Below are 12,500 nucleotides of genomic sequence, written 5' to 3' on the forward strand. Positions count from 1 at the left end.
AGACGGAGTTCTGCAGGAATTGCTCCTGAAACCTGAAATGACTCACTTCCTGTTCCTTCGTCTAGAAGTTACTTCCTGTTCCCTCGCCTGGAAGTCACTTCCTGTTCCTTTGTCTAAAAGTTACTTCCTGTTCCTTCGTCTAGAAGTTACTTCCTGTTCCTTCGTCTAAATGTTACTTCCTGTTCCTTCGTCTAGAAGTTACTTCCTGTTCCTTCGTCTAAATGTTACTTCCTGTTCCTTCGTCTAAATGTTACTTCCTGTTCCTTCGTCTAAATGTTACTTCCTGTTCCTTCGTCTAGAAGTTACTTCCTGTTCCCTCGCCTGGAAGTCACTTCCTGCTCAGGGTCGACCACAGAAGTACGTCGTCCTGCAGAACTCTGGTGAAGCAGATGAAGTAGTTTCGGTGTAAAGTTTAACTTCACACACAAGTTGATTTAAGTGACAAAGAATCAGACAACCATCCTAATTATTCAAAACCTCAAAACATTTCCAGTTTCAGGAACAAACGCCACTTTTAAACGTTACGGTTGAGCCCAGACAGAATCTGAATCTTTCACCTGAACCTTTAACTTTCTTCAGATCGTTCTTTTATCTGATGAATGTTGCTTCTATTAGTTTTGACTTCTGGGAATTTGTGCGAATGAATCTTTCTGGAGCGTTTTCTGGAACGTTCTCGTGCACGACGGCTGTCTCTGGAACATCTAAACCCTGTTCGTTCTTTGAAAGGAGCTTTCTCGTCTTCACTGAATGTTTCTGAAACGTTCTGAGCTTCAAACGCAGACTCCTCTTCTTCGCTGACGATGTGAAGTCGTTCCTTAAAGAACAGGAACAGGAGCCGGGTCACGGTGTTTGGTAGAGGAACATCTTAATCGGATTCACTTTGGCAGGAATAGATCCGTCCCTGAGGCGATGTTTAATCCTTCTGCACCTCGTTGAACTGGGAAAGAATTAAGAGATTAGCGTTAAATAAGATGTTAATGTGAATTCATTCACACTCAGCAGCTGTTCTGGAGCCTTCGGTCCTCGTTGCAGGATCGTAATCAGCAGATGGAGTTTGCACATGAGCTCTTTTCCTACTTCTTCTGCGTATTTCAATAAAAGTTGAGTGAAAGTTTGTGTTTGACCTTGAAGACAGCAGTTTGGAGAAGGTTCATTCAAGCCGTGTTTCCACCGCATCCTGCAGCTCCCCCTTAAGTGTAGGCCGGTACTCTCAGCTGATCACCGCAGCGACGCCACTCGAAGCCGCCGTCACATCTTTAACACGACTGAATCCTTCAACCAAACCGCCACCATCCGAAAAAAAGGGTCCAGTTGATAAATGAACCCATTTGATGGTTTGTGCAGGCGGTCAAGGGTCACGCCAGTTTAGTTCTGACCAATAAGAGGAACCTCGACCGCGCTGGGACCAAAAAACAAAAGAGTACCAGGTTCTTTTACAGTGCATTCTCATTAACAGGTTCGTAGGGAATGGTATGAAAAGCTTTGCACAGAAATTCTAAAACAATGCCGACGGACCGGAAGTTGTTTCCTACGACAACAGACCAAAAAAAACTTTATTTAACCGAATTTAGCAAACAAAAGGTGACGGTGAGGGTTTGGCATGAAAACCACTTGTTAAAGATCAGAAACAAAGGCCGTGGTTGACAGGAAGTCTAACCGGACTCCTCCAGATGGTTGAGTCTCCTGGTTCTCCTGGTCTCAGCAGATCCATCTGAACTCTGGTTTAAAGATCTTTATGAAGGGGTGAAAATCCTGGTTTCTGATTGGATAAACCATCTGTCTGTCACCAACATACGGGCCAAACCAACCAATCAGATGAGTGAAGCGTGTGACGTGCTAACAGCGTGGAGGCAAAGCTCAGAAAGGAAACAACATGTGGGTAAAGGAGATTTTCCCTTTGTGTTTAACGTGAATTTACGGATCAAAGGCCCAATTTCAGGAGCCCGGTCCATATTCAACAGAAGGATCCAGAGAACAAAGAGTTAGTGAGCGACTTGCTCCATAGCTGCTCATCTCATCCGTGGAAGCCTCCATGTTGTTTACACTCAACAGTCTCTTCTGTTTCACTTCAATCCACCAAAGAAACCAACACTGATTGGTTCAAACTGCTCAAACTTCTCCAGATCTGCGCTGTCGATCGTTTCCAGACTGATCTGAGAGTGAAACATGACGGGGAAGTAACCACAGCTGTACGGTGCTGGAAAAGCTTGAAAATGAACCTTGAAAGTGCTGAATTTGACCTTGGAAAAGATGCACGGATCCCGTATCTGCAAAATCTGCTCAAAGAAAACAAAAAAAAAGCTTTAAAGTTTAGTCGAGGAAACACAAGTTTTCATAAATTTGCCAACGAGTTAAAAAGAAAGAAGTAAGTCTGAGCGTGTGAACTGCGTCTGCTGAGGAACATGCTGACCTGGTGACCTTGAGGCGAGTCGGTTCGACCTTCTCTTGAGACCAAACTCTCAGTGTTTGAATCAGTTGTTGTTGAGCTGCTAGCTTTGTGCTAACTGTGCTAGCCGCTCAGTTTAGCGCCTTTAGCTTCCGCTGCTCGTTGTTTGGCTTCTGCTTGGACGTGTCGGCTGACGGCTGCAGAGACACGGAGGCCGTCGACCTGCTCGGCTCTGTGTCTCACGCTTCTTTATGTTGATCCAGATAAACGCAGGACTGAGCGCCGTGTCTCGTCTCCCCGTGTGCGGCTCAGTTCAGTGCTGTCTGGTAGAAGCTGCAGTGTGTCCGTTGATGAGCCGATGTGGCGGTGACAGTAGAGAGCGTGACGTCCACACGTGTCTCTACGTGGACAGCTGGAGAATCAGATCCTTCTGTTATTAAAGATGGAGACCGTCGAGGGGGAGTAGTGTGTCTGACCGCGGGGCTGCACGCCGCCGTACTTCAACAGTGTGACTTCAGAACAGCGAGTACACGATTTGAGAAGCTAAACATCTGATGTCACAAATGACCTGTTAAACTCTACTTTTGCAATTTTAGCTGCACTGGTTAACTTCAGGCCTTTTTAAAACCTGTCCAAACAAAAACAAAGAGGAAACTGCAGAAAATAACCTCTGTAGTTGATCTGTTGGACCTGTAACAGCCGGTGACGGCGGTCGGAGGTCCGAGACGTTGGTTAAGTTTGGTGAAAGTCAGACACAAAGAGAGGCAGGGCTTAAATCCAGGAAGCGTAAACGTGCAGAGCTCTAAAACCAGACCAGCCGTTCCTGTTATAACGACGGCAGCAAACTCTTGGATGTGCCGTGTGAAGCTGAATAAGTGCAGCACTAAACAGCAGTGTCTGCGCTGTGGCCTGGTCTGTCTCTGGCTTCTCTTGACTAACTCACTGCTCATTAGCTTTAGCTCATTAGCTTTAGCTGCTAACTGATCTGTGATGCATCATCTGTGTCAGTCCCTCACAAACTAAACCTCTTCACACCAGCGTCTTCCTCTAAGTGACTGAACCGCGCTCAGACTTGTGAACATGTTGAGATCAGAAACGTGTGTTTGAGACGAAGTGTTGGAGGACGTCAGGATTTTATTTATTTAAAGTGAAACTCTGGGGTAAACTCCTCCTCCAGGGTCTTTCTCTGCACTTCATCAATATCAATCAAATCATCAGTAACCATGGAGACAGTTTTTATTAAGGTAGAAATCCAGGAGAGATGCTAACAGCAGGACGTGGCTAACAGCGGTTAGCTCGGGGCAGCACGTTGAAGGCATTCAAAGGTCTTTTTTAACCACTAATGCTGCTGAAAATAACAGCAAACCTCTGCAGCAGCATGAGAAGAGTCCCTACACACACAACAAAGCAGCAATGGGCTCCTTCCACTGTAATGGACTTTACTATGAGAGGAGCTGGTACAGGGGCCAGTAGGTAAGTCTTTAAAACACTCTTTAATAAACTCTGGCTTCACTAACTACGCTGATGACGCTTTGTTGTGTGTGTAGGGACTCTTCTCGTGTGTGTGTGTGTGTGTGTGTGTGTGTGTGTGTGTGTGTGTGTGTGTGTGTGTGTGTGTGTGTGTGTGTGTGTGTGTGTGTGTGTGTGTGTGTGTGTGTGTGTGTGTGTGTGTGTGTGTGTGTGTGTGTGTGTGTGTGTGTGTGTGTGTGTGTGTGTGTGTGTGTGTGTGTGTGTGTGTAGGGACTCTTCTCATGTGTGTGTGTGTGTGTGTGTGTGTGTGTGTGTGTGTGTGTGTGTGTGTGTAGGGACTCTTCTCATGCTGCTGCAGAGGTTTGCTGCTATTTTCAGCAGCATTAGTGGTTAAAAAAGACCTTTGAATGCCTTCACCGTGCTGCCCAGAGCTAATCACTGTTAGCCACGTCCGGCTGTTAGCATCTCTCCTGGATTTCTACCTTAATAAAAACTGTCTCCATGGTTACTGATGATTAAAGTGCAGACAAAGACCCTGGAGGAGGATTTTACACCAGAATTACACTTTAACAAGTTGATGCTAGCTTGTTTTTTAATTCCCTGGTCGTTGAGTGGAAGCTCTGCTGGTGTTGGGTTCAGGAGTTCGCCCGTCCCCTGCTGTGATGAAGGCGACCTGTGCAGAGTGTGGGGCGGTTGGTTGGTTGTGGTGTGGCTTCTGTATCCTCAGCATGGTGTTCACAGCCTCCTCCGCTCTCCCCCGTTCTCCCCCGCTTCTCTCTGGACTTGTTCAAACGAATGCAAAGGCGGTGGAGGCGTGGGGACGGCGGGGCCGGCGCGGTGCTCTGTTGTAGCTGTAGTCGGTTGTGGCCGGTGGTGTAAAAATGGCCGTGGGTCACTAACGGTGTCCGGGTGTTTCTCCCTCTGCTGCCCCCTGCTGGCGACCCGTCCAGACCTGGCCGTGTTCAAGGAGAGGCTGAGAATCCTAACGGTAGGAGGTATGAGAAACGACCACGCTGGTGTGTCACCGCGCAGCGCCCTGAGCCCAGCGCCCTGAGCCCAGCGCTCCGCGTGCAGCGCTGTGCTTTCATGCAGTCGCGTGCGAGCGTCACGTCTACAGGAAGTCCAGAGTCGGTCCAGCGGGCAGCAGCGTCTGTCTGTGGCGTCCTGAGCTCCTGCAGAGGGCGCCGCACCAGAGAACGGCGTCCTGAACCAAAGACATGTTTCACTCAGTTCACTGTCACGGGAGCGGGCGAGCGTTTGAGAACAACAACAAACACATGAAAATAGAGGATTCATCTGGCGTTCATAACTCAAAACATTCACTTCATCACTGAGTCTTTGTTGTTGTATAATAATAATAATACGCCGATGACTTGTTTGTTTATTTAAAATGATAAAACAGGATCTACTTTATTCTCCTCCAGAGGAAATGAGATAAACTTTAACATCTAATCCTCTGTTACGTGAGAGAAAAGATGCAGAATTCCTCCCAGTGATAAAACATATAAATACAAAGCTGCTTTAAAATGAAACCATAAAAACCATAAAACATAATGAATGAAGGCTGCAGCTCTAAAGTTATTATTGTCATCATCAGTTTATCTGCTGTAAGTCTGTATTCACTTAATGTGACGTCAAACCAGATTTAAGAGGCTGAAAACTACATTTTCTACCATTTTTGCATGAAAAATTAATTCACAATTGAATCTTTTATGAATATAATTGACTCTTATTTTTATGTCCAGCTTTAAAAAAACATGTAACTGAAGTAACGAGTGAGGATGAACTGTTTGAGTCACACTTTCTGTAGTTAATGTCTCTTTAACCATAAATCCTCCTCCTGCTGGAACCTCTGAATGTCTCTGCAGCAGCAAACAGGAAATGAATAAGTGAATGTACAAACATCTAAATTATAAACATCTTTTCTTTGAGCAGGAACAAAATTATTCATCTTTCATCTTAAAATCACTGAGATTTCGACTTAAAACACTCGATCGAGAGGCTCGGTGTCGCCTCCTCCTGTGGAAAAACTCTGTTTGATGATTAAATATTAAATATAAATGTTTAAAAATGTAAATTTATATAAAACAGTGAAGCAGAGTGAAACGTTTCTTTGATGTCACAGGAAACATTCAGAGGAAACTCACAAACACACAAATAATCAAATAAATGTCCAACGTGAAGCCTGAGCTCCTCTGAATGTCTCCAATGCTGTTAGCTGTGTTAGCTCTGTTAGCTGCTGTTAGCTGTCGTTAGCTCTGGTAGCTTCGTTAGCTGCTGTTAGCTCCTAGCTGCTTTAAGTTGAACCCGTGTGAGTTGGCATCTGTTAGCTTTGTTAGCTGCTGTTAAGTTAAAAGCCTGTGTGAGTTAGCATCTGTTAGCTCTGTTAGCTGATGTTAAGTTGAGCCTGTTTGAGTTAGCATCTGTTAGCTGCTGTTAACTTGAGCCTGTGTGAGTTAGCATATGTTAGCTGCTGTTAAGTTGAGCCTGTGTGAGTTGGCATCTGTTAGCTTTCTTAGCTGCTGTTAAGTTGAGCCTGTGTGAGTAAGCATCTTTTAGCTGCTGTTAAATTGTGCCTGTGTGAGTTTAGCATCTGTTAGCCTGGGTGATGTTTCTTCCTCTTTCCTCCTCTCACTCTGTTTTAATCTCTTCAACTCGTCTGTTTCTGAGCACATGCTAACACACCTGTAGTTTCTGAGCACACGCTAACACACCTGTAGTTTCTGAACACACGCTAACACACCTGTAGTTTCTGAACACACGCTAACACACCTGTAGTTTCTGAGCACACGCTAACACACCTGTAGTTTGAGCACACGCTAACACACCTATGGTTTCTGAGCACACGCTAACACACCTGTAGTTTGAGCACACGCTAACACACCTGTAGTTTGAGCACACGCTAACACACCTATGGTTTCTGAGCACACGCTAACACACCTGTAGTTTGAGCACACGCTAACACACCTGTAGTTTCTGAGCACATGCTAACACAACTGTAGTTTCTGAGCACACGCTAACACACCTGTAGTTTCTGAGCACACGCTAACACACCTGTAGTTTCTGAGCACACGCTAACACACCTGTAGTTTCTGAGCACATGCTAACACACCTGTAGTTTCTGAGCACACGCTAACACACCTGTAGTTTCTGAGCACATGCTAACACACCTGTAGTTTCTGAGCACACGCTAACACACCTGTAGTTTCTGAGCACATGCTAACACACCTATAGTTTCTGAGCACATGCTAACACACCTGTAGTTTCAGCGCACACGCTAACACACCTGTAGTTTCTACGCACATGCTAACACACCTATAGTTTCTGAGCACACGCTAACACACCTCTAGTTTCGGAGCACACGCTAACACACCTGTAGTTTCGGAGCACACGCTAACACACCTGTAGTTTCTGAGCACATGCTAACACACCTATAGTTTCTGAGCACACGCTAACACACCTGTAGTTTCTGAGCACACGCTAACACACCTATAGTTTCTGAGCACACGCTAACACACCTGTAGTTTCTGAGCACATGCTAACACACCTATAGTTTCTGAGCACACGCTAACACACCTGTAGTTTCTGAGCACACGCTAACACACCTATAGTTTCTGAGCACACGCTAACACACCTGTAGTTTCAGCGCACACGCTAACACACCTGTAGTTCCTGAGCTGACGCTAACACACCTGTAGTTTCTGAGCACACGCTAACACACCTGTAGTTTCTGAGCACACGCTAACACACCTGTAGTTCCTGAGCTGACGCTAACACACCTGTAGTTTCTGAGCACACGCTAACACACCTGTAGTTTCTGAGCACACGCTAACACACCTGTAGTTTCTGAGCACACGCTAACTTTACTCCTGGTTCAGCCTCGTGTTTGAGGTTTACGGATGACACATCTGCTCAGTTCTCCGTAGATTCCTCTGGGAAATGCTGTGAAGCTTCAGTAAATGAAGTGTTGTTGTGTCAGAGTCACAGTTTAGTGGCAGCGATAAACATCCGTTTGTCACCTCCTCTCTTAGCCTGTCCCTCTTCAGGTTCGAGCACCAGAGTTTGAACCAGAGTAACGCGCAGCACGTTCTCTGAACACGCCCCCGTCCCTGATCTCAGCGGCTCACGATAAACTGAAGGAAATGCGTCTCGTTCTCGTTCAAGAACCCGTTCCCTGTCAGTGAGAAACACGACACGTGTCCCGATGAAGACAGGAAGTCTGTAAAGAGACTCTGCCTCCTGATTGGTCGCTTGGTTGTCACTGAGGGGTCTCTGCTCTCTGATTGGCTGATCGTTGGTCCTCAGAGGGATGATAACGTGATTTATTTTGTCCCCAACACACAAACACCTCCTTCTGCTGTCTCCCTCCATCTTTCCTCTCCTCCATAACATCCTCCACTAACTGTCCCATAATCAGTGTGGAGTGACGGCTCAAACGCCCGATAACACGTCATCACGCCGTCATCACGCCGTCATCACGCCGTCATCACGCCGCCATGAACACATCGCTGCTCTCTGTGGTTGCCTGGAGCTTTTATTTCTCTTTTCCCTTCGTCTTGTCTTCCAGGAGAGGACACGAAATAAATAGAGAAAGCAGCTTTAAGTGGACATTAGAGAGAATGCAGCTTTAAGTGGAGTCTCCTCCTGCTGGACATTAGAGAGAATGCAGCTTTAAGTGGAGTCTCCTCCTGCTGGACATTAGAGAGAATGCAGCTTTAAGTGGAGTCTCCTCCTGCTGGACATTAGAGAGAATGCAGCTTTAAGTGGAGTCTCCTCCTGCTGGACATTAGAGAGAATGCAGCTTTAAGTGGAGTCTCCTCCTGCTGGACATTAGAGAGAATGCAGCTTTAAGTGGAGTCTCCTCCTGCTGGACATTAGAGAGAATGCAGCTTTAAGTGGACATCAGAGAGAATGCAGCTTTAAGTGGACATTAAATCGATCTGATGCATTAAAACCTTAAAGGTTGAATCTGTAGAACGATCAGAACAGCTCCATCTAGAGTCTCCAGATCGTCGTCCCAACAACAAAAAAGAAGTCCAGCAGTGGGGTTGCCAGGTTGGTCAGACCCGGCCCAGCAGCTCCAGGAGACCGGAGTCTGTTTGAGCCTGTTTGAACCCGTCCCCTCCAGAAAACCACAGCATCAAAACAAGGATTAGAGGAGTTTGACTGACAGTTAGCGTTAGCCGTTAGCGTTAGCCGTTTCAGCTAAGTGCAGATGAAAGTGATGTTAGCATCCAGGAGCAGCGTAGCCATGTGGGCGTGCGTTTGAATGGCGTTCCTCTCCTTTCTCTCAGTCCATGGAGTGAATGCTCGGCCTATAGTGACTCTGGTTGTTGATTATTATTAAAAATAAAACTTTCATAAAGAGCAGGAACATAATTGAGTAACGTTTGGATCCATTCATGAAGGAGAAACAGGAAATCAGCTGATCTCATGTGTGAAGCTTCTGATTGGCTGACGCTAACGATGTTCAACGTGATCCTCCTCCCGTCTGCGTCTTCTTCTTCTTCTGCGTGTTTTCTGTCTGCGTCTTCTTCTTCTTCTGCATGTTTTCTGTCTGCGTCTTCTTCTTCTTCTGCATGTTTTCTGTCTGCGTCTTCTTCTTCTGCATGTTTTCTGTCTGCGTCTTCTTCTTCTTCATGTTTTCTCTCTGCGTCTTCTTCTTCTTCTGCATGTTTTCTGTCTGCGTCTTCTTCTTCTTCATGTTTTCTGTCTGCGTCTTCTTCTTCTGCGTGTTTTCTGTCTGCGTCTTCTTCTTCTGCGTGTTTTCTGTCTGCGTCTTCTTCTGCGTGTTTTCTGTCTGCGTCTTCTTCTTCTGCGTGTTTTCTGTCTGCGTCTTCTTCTTCTGTGTGTTTTCTGTCTGCGTCTTCTTCTTCTGCATGTTTTCTGTCTGCGTCTTCTTCTGCGTGTTTTCTGTCTGCGTCTTCTTCTTCTGCGTGTTTTCTGTCTGCGTCTTCTTCTTCTGCGTGTTTTCTGTCTGCGTCTTCTTCTTCTGCATGTTTTCTGTCTGCGTCTTCTTCTGCGTGTTTTCTGTCTGCGTCTTCTTCTTCTGCATGTTTTCTGTCTGCGTCTTCTTCTTCATGTTTTCTGTCTGCGTCTTCTTCTTCTGCATGTTTTCTCTCTGCGTCTTCTTCTTCTGCATGTTTTCTGTCTGCGTCTTCTTCTTCTTCATGTTTTCTCTCTGCGTCTTCTTCTTCTGCATGTTTTCTGTCTGCGTCTTCTTCTTCTGCGTGTTTTCTGTCTGCGTCTTCTTCTTCTGCATGTTTTCTGTCTGCGTCTTCTTCTTCATGTTTTCTGTCTGCGTCTTCTTCTTCTGCGTGTTTTCTGTCTGCGTCTTCTTCTTCTGCATGTTTTCTGTCTGCGTCTTCTTCTTCTGCGTGTTTTCTGTCTGTGTCTTCTTCTTCTGCGTGTTTTCTGTCTGCGTCTTCTTCTTCTGCATGTTTTCTGTCTGCGTCTTCTTCTTCTGCGTGTTTTCTGTCTGCGTCTTCTTCTTCTGCATGTTTTCTGTCTGCGTCTTCTTCTTCATGTTTTCTGTCTGCGTCTTCTTCTTCATGTTTTCTGTCTGCATCTTCTTCTTCTGCGTGTTTTCTGTCTGCGTCTTCTTCTTCTGCATGTTTTCTGTCTGCGTCTTCTTCTTCATGTTTTCTGTCTGCGTCTTCTTCTTCTTCTGCATGTTTTCTGTCTGCGTCTTCTTCTTCATGTTTTCTGTCTGCGTCTTCTTCTTCTTCTGCATGTTTTCTGTCTGCGTCTTCTTCTGCATGTTTTCTGTCTGCGTCTTCTTCTTCTGCATGTTTTCTGTCTGCGTCTTCTTCTTCTGCGTGTTTTCTGTCTGCGTCTTCTTCTTCATGTTTTCTCTCTGCGTCTTCTTCTTCTGCATGTTTTCTGTCTGCGTCTTCTTCTTCTTCATGTTTTCTGTCTGCGTCTTCTTCTTCTTCTTCATGTTTTCTGTCTGCGTCTTCTTCTTCTGCATGTTTTCTGTCTGTGTCTTCTTCTTCTGCATGTTTTCTGTCTGCGTCTTCTTCTTCTTCTGCATGTTTTCTGTCTGCGTCTTCTTCTTCTTCTGCGTGTTTTCTGTCTGCGACTTCTTCTTCTTCTTCTTCTTCTTCATGTTTTCTGTCTGCGTCTTCTTCTTCTGCATGTTTTCTGTCTTCTTCTTCTTCATGTTTTCTGTCTGCGTCTTCTTCTTCTTCTTCATGTTTTCTGTCTGCGTCTTCTTCTTCTTCTGTGTGTTTTCTGTCTGCGTCTTCTTCTGCATGTTTTCTGTCTGCGTCTTCTTCTTCTGCATGTTTTCTGTCTGTCTTCTTCTTCTGCATGTTTTCTGTCTGCGTCTTCTTCTTCATGTTTTCTGTCTGCGTCTTCTTCTTCATGTTTTCTGTCTGCGTCTTCTTCTGCGTGTTTTCTGTCTGCGTCTTCTTCTGCATGTTTTCTGTCTGTCTTCTTCTTCTGCATGTTTTCTGTCTGCGTCTTCTTCTGCATGTTTTCTGTCTGCGTCTTCTTCTTCTGCGTGTTTTCTGTCTGCGTCTTCTTCTTCTGCATGTTTTCTGTCTGCGTCTTCTTCTTCTTCTTCATGTTTTCTGTCTGCGTCTTCTTCTTCTTCTGCATGTTTTCTGTCTGCGTCTTCTTCTTCTGCGTGTTTTCTGTCTGCGTCTTCTTCTGCATGTTTTCTGTCTGTCTTCTTCTTCTGCATGTTTTCTGTCTGCGTCTTCTTCTTCTGCGTGTTTTCTGTCTGCGTCTTCTTCTGCGTGTTTTCTGTCTGCGTCTTCTTCTTCTTCATGTTTTCTGTCTGCGTCTTCTTCTTCTGCATGTTTTCTGTCTGCGTCTTCTTCTTCATGTTTTCTCTCTGCGTCTTCTTCTTCTTCTGCATGTTTTCTGTCTGCGTCTTCTTCTTCTTCATGTTTTCTGTCTGCGTCTTCTTCTTCTGCGTGTTTTCTGTCTGCGTCTTCTTCTGCGTGTTTTCTGTCTGCGTCTTCTTCTTCTGCGTGTTTTCTGTCTGCGTCTTCTTCTTCTGTGTGTTTTCTGTCTGCGTCTTCTTCTTCTGCATGTTTTCTGTCTGCGTCTTCTTCTGCGTGTTTTCTGTCTGCGTCTTCTTCTTCTGCGTGTTTTCTGTCTGCGTCTTCTTCTTCTGCGTGTTTTCTGTCTGCGTCTTCTTCTTCTGCATGTTTTCTGTCTGCGTCTTCTTCTGCGTGTTTTCTGTCTGCGTCTTCTTCTTCTGCATGTTTTCTGTCTGCGTCTTCTTCTTCATGTTTTCTGTCTGCGTCTTCTTCTTCTGCGTGTTTTCTGTCTGCGTCTTCTTCTTCTGCATGTTTTCTGTCTGCGTCTTCTTCTTCTGCGTGTTTTCTGTCTGTGTCTTCTTCTTCTGCGTGTTTTCTGTCTGCGTCTTCTTCTTCTGCATGTTTTCTGTCTGCATCTTCTTCTTCTGCGTGTTTTCTGTCTGCGTCTTCTTCTTCTGCATGTTTTCTGTCTGCGTCTTCTTCTTCATGTTTTCTGTCTGCGTCTTCTTCTTCTTCTGCATGTTTTCTGTCTGCGTCTTCTTCTTCTTCTGCATGTTTTCTGTCTGCGTCTTCTTCTTCTGCATGTTTTCTGTCTGCGTCTTCTTCTTCTGCGTGTTTTCTGTCTGCGTCTTCTTCTTCATGTTTTCTCTCTG

The 12,500-nt window shown here is 45.5% G+C and overlaps 1 protein-coding gene across 3 annotated transcripts in view; it reads left to right on the forward strand.

Moving 5' to 3' along the window:
• ogdha (oxoglutarate dehydrogenase a) overlaps positions 1-12,500 on the forward strand; it is a 39,449-nt gene that overhangs the window by 10,948 nt on the left and 16,001 nt on the right. Inside the window, exon 5 of one of the 3 annotated variants that reach the window (XM_083912420.1) lies at positions 4,807-4,851. The exons of the other annotated variants lie outside the window; for them this stretch is intronic. Within the exon in view, the coding sequence (XP_083768546.1) occupies positions 4,807-4,851 (45 nt within the window). The remainder of the gene's footprint in view (positions 1-4,806; positions 4,852-12,500) is intronic. 3 annotated transcript variants of the gene reach the window in all.

Source organism: Echiichthys vipera, assembly GCF_963691815.1.
Source record: "Echiichthys vipera genome assembly, chromosome: 4".
Taxonomy (NCBI): Eukaryota; Metazoa; Chordata; class Actinopteri; order Perciformes; family Trachinidae; genus Echiichthys; species Echiichthys vipera.